Below are 8,370 nucleotides of genomic sequence, written 5' to 3'. Positions count from 1 at the left end.
GAACACAGGCTCATAATTCTAGATTATGCAATCATCGCTGCCATGTTGGAATTCAAAATTTAAAAAATGTTTTTATTTAACTAGGCAAGTCGGGTTAAGAACAAATTCTTATTGTCAATGATGGACTAGGAACAGTGGGTTAACTGCCTTGTTTAGGGGCAGAAAGACAGATTTTTACCTTGTCAGCTAGGGGATTTGATCTTGTAACCTTTCGGTTACTAATCCAATGCTCTAACCACTAGGCTACCTATATGCATACAGAATCAAGATGAAAGACTCAGACAATCCAAGCAGTTTTCAGTAAACACATTTAATTGTTTGGTAGCAAAAACAGCACCTCAGGCAACAGTACACTGTGGGCAGCTTCTTTGGGGTCCAATAGAACACGACAGGGAAGACATGCACTTCTACTTAAGCCTAGCAGACATTTTAGACTAGTTGACCAAAAACACAGCTGCTTGCACTGTTGCATTCACACACACTCTGAGCAACACTACTCATGAACACAACGTTATCATCCTTTTCATGCAACTGAACTCAGATAATGGCCCTCTATACAGTTAACAGGGTTGCATAGGTTTGGACAGAATGTACTACAAGTTGCAACTTATGGTTTTGCTTATTGACTTGTGGTGTAGCAAACTGCAGGCATTTTGTTTTAGTACAGAATTAGAAAAGGCGAAAGACATACAGTATGAACAAGAAAAATATTATTTGGTCCCTTTCAAATCTTTGGTTGGATTAAAAATGTTTATTGCTTAACAGCCACATTTATATTTCTTCTCATGTAGCATTGTTTACCTTTGACTTGAATTGTTACACTGTAGTGGAATGGTGAGCAAGAGAGTAGAGAAGGGGGCATTATCCAGCCGCTCAATCATCGACCACTTCAGAGGACTCGGAAACAACTTTGCCATCCTTGGTTTCGATCATCTTGATGACAACACTCTTCTTGTTCTGGGTGGTGACGCTGGTGCCGCTGCCGCCGCCGTAGCGGCTGCCGCCGCCATAGCCGCTACCAGAGCTGTAGCTGCTGCCACCGCCGTATCCACTGCCGTATCCACCACCGTATCCGCCGGAGAAGCCACTGGAGTAGCCGCTAGTGTAGCTGCTGTTAACACTCTCAGAGGGGAAGGAGTTGTAGCTAGCTGTAAGGTGACACAGAGAGAGACAACAGGTGAGTAGGGGCTGGCTAAATATGAATATCAAGATGTTATGAATGCACCACAACACATAAGGAGAAAACACAGGGTTTTATTTGAAGAAAGCAGGTACTTACAGCTCTGTTTGGTTATGTTGATGGACTTGATACCAGTTGCTAGCCTGGTGGTGAAAAGAAGACCATTTTGAAAATGTTTGTTTTTGGTAATAAATGTCCATTATCTTATATTAAGATTACACTGTACTTTCAAATTGATGTTTCCCATTTCCATGTTTGTCAAAAGGCTCACCTGTCCTCCTCTCCTTCCAGCAGTTTCCTGTAGGTGGCGATCTCAATGTCCAGGGCCAGTTTGACGTTCATCAGGTCCTGGTATTCCCTGATCTGGCGGGCCATGTCCTGCTTGGCTCTCTGTAGGGCATCCTCCAGGTCTCTGATGCGGAGCTTGGCGTCCTTCACTGCCATCTCCCCGCGTTCCTCAGCCTCGGCTATCTGGTTCTCCAGGTTAGCACGCTAACAGAAGACAAAGACGCAGCATGTCGCTACTTCTGCTTATTATCGAATTGATAATTCTGTTGAAAAATACTCTATTCTGTCAATATCATGTGGGTCTACATGCCACCAATTTAATTCTTAGCACAGAGATTCTTTAGTGTGTACCTGTCCCTTGACGGAGTCAATCTCAGACTGCAGCCTCTGGATCATACGGTTCAGGTCGGAGATCTCTGTCTTGGTGGATCTCAGGTCATCCCCATATCTGGTGGCAGATGTCTGCATCTCCTCATACTAAACATCCAACAGAGGAGAAAGTGGATGGTTTGTTGGTAATACATGGTTAGTGTGGAAGAACCATGTGACATCAACTTATGTTCCTTTGAACCACTTACAGTGTACTGAAAGGGTATTAGCAGCCCTGAACATAATCAAGAGGCCAAAGGGAGAAAATATATATTTAAGCCCATTACTGTACCTTGCTCTTGTACCATGTCTCCGCCTCGGCCCGGCTCTTGTTGGCGACGTCCTCATACTGGGCGCGCACTTCAGCCACGATGGCATCCATGTCTAGGTTACGGCTGTTGTCCATTTCCACCACCACTGAGGTGTCCTTAATCTGGCACTGAAGCTCACGCAGCTCCTGGGAAGAGGGAGAAGGAGAGAGAGAGAAAAGAGAGAGACCATTAAACACTTGGTCTATTGCAGACAAGGCTTTCAGATGTCTGCCTTCCCCAGAGATAAAAACCCACCCAGATTGAGTCCATCAGTTTGACGCCAAAGTCCAGATACCAAGCAGATCCGTATGCCATAACTCAGTGAAATAAATAAACCATACGCAAATACATCAGAACAGTTGTTAGAAGCCGCCGACAACACAACTGGTTATAATGAATGAGTGTCTTATTAACAACTGATGTAGCTAAGCGATGAGCTCAGTGCCGTACCTCCTCATAGATCTGCCTCAGGAAGTTAATTTCGTCGGTCAGGCTCTCCAGCTTAGCCTCCAGCTCAACTTTGTTCATGTACGCCTCATCCACGTCCTGAGTGGGTAATTCACAATCAATATGTTAGTAAAATGGCAAGATGACAATAAGAGAATGACAGAAAAACGAATGGGATCCAAACTTAAGTTACTAACCTTCTTAATGAGCACAAAGTCATTTTCACACTCTGTACGCTTGTTGATCTCATCTTCATACCTGAGAAGATACAGAGCAATTGTTAGCTTTTTCTGATATTCATATATTCAAGATTACATTATATATTTCTATGTCATAATTATATTGTAACTATTTATTATGTGTTTTTAAAAAACATTTGTTTATTTTACCAGGTAAGTTGACTGAAACACGTTCTTATTTACAGCAACGACCTGTGGAATTAGCTACAGCGGAGAGGAGGGGGATGAATGAGCCAATTGTAAACTGGGGATTATTAGTTGACCTATTAGTTGACCGTGATGGTTTGAGTGCCAGATTGAGAATTTAGCCAGGTCACTGAGGTTAACACCCCTACTCTTACGATAAGTGCCATGGGATCTTTAATGACCCCAGAGAGTCAGGAGACCCATTTAACAACCCCCAGTTTCCCTCAATCACTGCCCTGGGAATTGGGATATTTTTTAGACCAGAGGAAAGAGTGCCTCCTACTGGCCCTCCAACACCACTTTCAGCATTATCTGGTCTCCCATCCCTGGACTGACCAGGACCAACCCTGAGCTTCAGAAGTAAGCCAGCAGTGGTATGCAGGGTGGTATGCTGCTGGGCTATTGTGATTATCTTTACATAGGTAATGTACAATTTTCACACTAGGGGGCATAAGTGCTACATCCACAACAAATATGCGTCTGGGAATTGTTTTCTACTGTGGTATCTTGACTCCATGCCAAACTTGTGTGGTGTTTCTTGACTTTGTGCTTTTTCTCCTGAGGACATAAATTATATGAGCACATAAGCAGTCTGTCAGGACTGACACACTGATGTGTGCGCCATGATGCAAGTGTGTGACATGAAGCTGAAAGACATCCAGCTCTGTCATCTAAATGATTTTCACCTCCAGACATATGAAATAGAATGGTCCCTCCAGGAAACGCTTATTCAATGGAGTAATCCCTATGATGTGAAAACAATGTTGGGTGTTGTCCATCCATAGTACTGAAATTACCTATTACTGGTGTGTCCTGTATTACTGATTAAATCAAATACTCCATGAAACTCCCTTTACTAACATGCGTTCCATGACCTTATCTCTACAGTGGTGCTATGCACTGGGACAGAAGCCTAATCAAAGCATTTGCTGAGAATGTGGCTGAGGGTCTGCTAGGTAAAAGGAGTAACATTTGTAGTCACTTCTTCTTCAAGTCTTACTCACTTGTTCTTGAAGTCCTCGACCAGACCCTGCATGTTGTGCAGGTCAGCCTCCAGCCTCATCTTGTCGTTACCCAGGCTGTCCAGCTGTCTGCGCAGGTTGGCGATGTAGGCCTCAAACATGGCATCAATGTTGGAGCGGGTGGTGGTCTGTCCCTGGAGGAGACCCCACTTGGTCTCCAGCATTTTGTTCTGCTGTTCCAGGAAGCGTACCTATGTGTAGAGAGAGGGGGTAGATGTTTATGCATTTGATAGGCACACTGATCACAAGTTTATCATATTATATTGTTGCCTTTGGGACTTTTTCTGTTTTATATGAAAGAATAAAGAGATTAATCACATTTTTGAATAAAAGGACATTAGGAACTTTTATGGTGGGCTAACATGACTCATCCATTACTATCATGTCATCCTCGTTAAATTAGGGTGTTTATTGCTTCAATTAGTGTTTGGAACATGTACGGACAGCTGACTCTGTTTTCAGGATAGACCTATAGCAAGCTGTTTTTCCAAGGAAGCTATGACGTGCATCCTGACAGGAGGCAGAGGGGGCAGATGGAAAGAGCTGGTGAATTAGGCTTCCTTCATGTTTTCCTGTTTTAATAAAAGGGCAAGGTCGGGAAGTGGAGAATAGAGAGGAACAGGACAAAGATATAGGCGGGGCTTCATCCAAATGGCTAGAATGTAAATATTTGACTGTAGTATACAGGTAGGTGTTAATGGGGGAAGGGGAGAGCATGCAGGCTGACATGTTGGCTCACTAACAATAGGGTGAGAAAATAGATAGATGGCTGTCAGTGGACATTGCTGATGAATGAGCCTCAGGTGAGATCAGGAATTCTCTTAAAATGGCTGTGTCAACTGGTATTGGATAAGAGTCAATACTTAGAAATAAGTATAAAAGGGAATTGTTATCACGATAAGAAAAGAGTCTATTTGCACATTTTTATTTTGTTTCTTTGGAAACATGCAGAGGTGAAATCTCTTTCTGATTAGTTTTGCTCCTTTTTATGTAATCAATCCACTAGTGTTAGCTAGAACATGAAACCAGCTGCCCTTATAAAATATTAACCCATTGGAGCAGCCTACACATGTGGGACAGTAGAAAACTGATAGGCCAGTAGAAAACTCATAAAGAAAACACCCCCCAGGCATGAATGAAAGCAAACATTGCTATCACTTGTAAATGTTATCTATTGGTGTTTGACCGTGTTCAGATGTTGCCCTCCATCTATCAGTATAAGCTACCCTATCAATGAATTTCACTCCATTGTTCCAAGACTTGTTAGGAATGTGAAATGTATGTAAGCATAGCAATGATGGTGATGACCAAATGCTCCTGTCTGTGTTTCAGGTGTATGACCTTTTTTGTCATGTCATCCAGGGTAGGGGCGGGTCACATACACCCCTCTGCAGGGTCAGGATAGCCATTCCCAAAGTAAACCAGATCACTAGCTATGAGCTATACTCTAACCAGAGACAGACACACCCTTCTGTAGAAACTCTCTCCCCCACCCCACCCTGCTGCACTTTTGTTATTCATCACTATAAAAGGACAATTATTGCAAACCATTAGATGTGAAATCTTGAGAACCCAGGGAAAATTATCACACTTAGTTAGTTTGACTGTATCTGTGCTTTATTCAATATCAGACTTTTCTAAATTTCCTTCCCTTTTCCAAACTCATGAGTTTGCTTGTGCGTGTAATCAACCATACCATAATGTAACAGAGCTCTAACGGCGTGTACCAGCATTACACAATGTGGACTTTTCTATGGATCTTCTCCACTGTTCCACGTTCATTACACAACAGACACCTCAGCATTCTAATGGCTAATAGAGATAGATTCATACAATCCCACAGTACAAGACTGTCTCTACTTCCCTTTTAAATTTTCTGACAGTTTACAAGCTCCAGGCAAACTACATTGTCAGATATCTTCATAGGTACAGAAAGACAGACAGACAGGTTACCAGGACTGACCTTATCAATGAAAGAGGCAAAGCGGTTATTGAGGCCCTTGATCTGTTCTTTCTCATGGGTGCGGACGATCTGGATGTTGGGGTCGATGTCCAGGTTAAGGGGGGCAAGCAGGCTCTTGTTCACTTGGACAGCAGTGATGGGGGCATGAGAGATGCCACCCATCCCCATCCCCATCCCCAGGCCCATGCCACCTCCATAGGCAGAGGAGCTGGAAATGTAGCTACCGCCTCCACCACCGGCCCCGAACCCACCTCCCATGCCTCTGTTGGCCCCTCCATAGGAGCTGCGGGCGCTATAGCTCTGGCGAGAGACCCCCTGGCTAGGTCCAGAGTAGGACATGCTGCTAAAGCTGCGTGGGGCTGCCCCGGAGGAAGAGGACTTGACGGTGTAGCTGGTGGTTTTCCTGACCGACATCCTGGCTGGTCTTGAGTGGTTGGTGAGTGCAGGACAATAAGGGGGAGATAGAATGGCAGGCAGCTTGTCTGGAGTACTGGGGAGACCTGAGTGGATAGACAGAGAATTAGCTACAGCACTGGTTTTAAGAGCCTCCCTGGTGGGAGGGGCCAATGGCTAACTCTCATTGGCCAGGCCTCTGGGTGAATGGTAGGAGAGGGAGGAGTTGTGCAGTGTAACAGAACACTTTTAGTTTCTAACACAAGCCCACGAAACCAAAACCTGGGTTTTGGAGCCTGTTAGGAAAAACACAATTTTGTAGGTATTTTGGGGTGTTTTTTTCCGTGATGGAGGTACGGCATAGGGACTGGGGCATTAGAATAACTGTTAGAATGTGACATCTGTGGTGAAATATGAGAGCAGTATGTCCTCAGCATGCTATTGTGTAAACAGATCTGAAGCCTTATGTCAGTCCTTACCCAGCTCCTTGCTAAACTTTCTGACCTATTTATGTTGTTGTACTTTCAGGTATTATTGTACTTGAGTAAGTTTGGATGGTAGCACTTTACATTAATGTAAGGGTTTCTAGGCTTTATAAGTAGATTGTTAATCATTAGTTTAGTTTAGGAATCAATAATAAACAAACATTTCTTACTATTACACTATTTGCCAAGCATCAAAACTTCAACCACACAATTTCAACCAATGTCTTACTAACCATTTTCTACAGATTCATAATGATCTATAAGTAATAGTGTATCATCTGACTTATGAACCCTTCTTAATATATATTTCTCTGTTAGAGATATCTGAAATGAATGTTGAATGTCATGAAGTTAATCAGCCTCATATGAACTTTGTTTTACCTTTTTTTAGCACTCACTCAGCTTATTCAAATTGTCATGTAGTTGAACAGTGTCACCTCTCAGCATACAGTTGAAGTCGGAAGTTTACATACGCTTAGGTTGGAGTCATTAAAACTCGTTTTTCAACCACTCCACACATTTCTTGTCAACAAGCTATAGTTTTGGCAAGTCGGTTGGAAGTCGATCATTTTTCCAACAATTGTTAAGACAGATTATTTCATTTATAATTCACTGTATCACAATTCAAGTGGGTCAGTTTACATACACTAAGTTGACTGTGCCTTTAAACAGCATGGAAAATTCCAGAAAATTATGTCATGGCTTTAGAAGCTTCTGATAGGCTAATTGACATCATTCAAGTCAATTGTAGGTGTACCTGTGGATGTATTTCAAGGCCTACCTTCAAACTCAGTGCCTCTTTGCTTGACATCAAGGGAAAATCAAAAGAAACCAGCCAAGACCTCAGAAAAAAATTGTAGACCTCCACAAATCTGATTCGTCCTTGGGAGCAATTTCCAAACGCCTGAAGGTACCACGTTCATCTGTTCAAACAATAGCACCAAGTATAAACACCATGGGACCACACAGCCGTCATACCGCTCAGGAAGGAGACGCGTTCTGTCTCCTAGAGATTAACGTACTTTGGTATCAAAAGTGCAAATCAATCCCAGAACATCAGCAAAGGACCTTGTGAAGATGCTGGAGGAAACAGGTACAAAAGTATCTCTATCCACAGTAAAACAAGTTCAATATCGACATAACCTGAAAGGCCGCTCAGCAAGGAAGAAGCCACTGCTCCAAAACCGCCATAAAAAAGCCAGACTACGGTTTGCAACTGCACATGGGCACAAAGATCTTACTTTTTGGAGAAATAGAAATAGAACTGTTTGGCCATAAGGGCCATCGTTATGTTTGGAAGAAAGGGGGGAGGCTTGCAAGCCGAAGAACACCATCCGAACCGTTGAAGCACGGGGGTGGCAGCATCATGTTGTGGGGGTGCTTTGCTGTAGGAGGGACTGGTGTACTTCACAAAATAGATGGCATCATGGGGTAGGAAAATTAATGGACAATGACCCAAGCATACTTCCAAAGTTGTGGCAAAACGG

At 43.2% G+C, this 8,370-nt stretch overlaps 1 protein-coding gene across 1 annotated transcript; it reads right to left on the bottom strand.

The window, feature by feature from the left end:
- Window positions 1–291: 291 nt before the first annotated feature.
- On the bottom strand, window positions 292–6,529 carry LOC112221629 (keratin, type II cytoskeletal 8). Its single transcript, XM_024383805.2, has 9 exons — window positions 6,006–6,529; window positions 4,025–4,233; window positions 2,793–2,853; window positions 2,599–2,694; window positions 2,130–2,294; window positions 1,820–1,945; window positions 1,452–1,672; window positions 1,280–1,323; window positions 292–1,148 (listed from the first exon to the last, which is right to left on the bottom strand). Exons 1-9 carry the CDS (start codon window positions 6,417–6,419, stop codon window positions 874–876), a joined length of 1,611 nt encoding a protein of 536 aa, XP_024239573.1. The 5' UTR covers window positions 6,420–6,529; the 3' UTR covers window positions 292–873.
- Window positions 6,530–8,370: the final 1,841 nt, after the last annotated feature.

Source organism: Oncorhynchus tshawytscha, linkage group LG22, assembly GCF_018296145.1.
Source record: "Oncorhynchus tshawytscha isolate Ot180627B linkage group LG22, Otsh_v2.0, whole genome shotgun sequence".
Taxonomy (NCBI): domain Eukaryota; kingdom Metazoa; phylum Chordata; class Actinopteri; order Salmoniformes; family Salmonidae; genus Oncorhynchus; species Oncorhynchus tshawytscha.
Note: the sequence above shows the minus strand (reverse complement) of the source record. Positions and strands in the feature narration are given on the sequence as shown.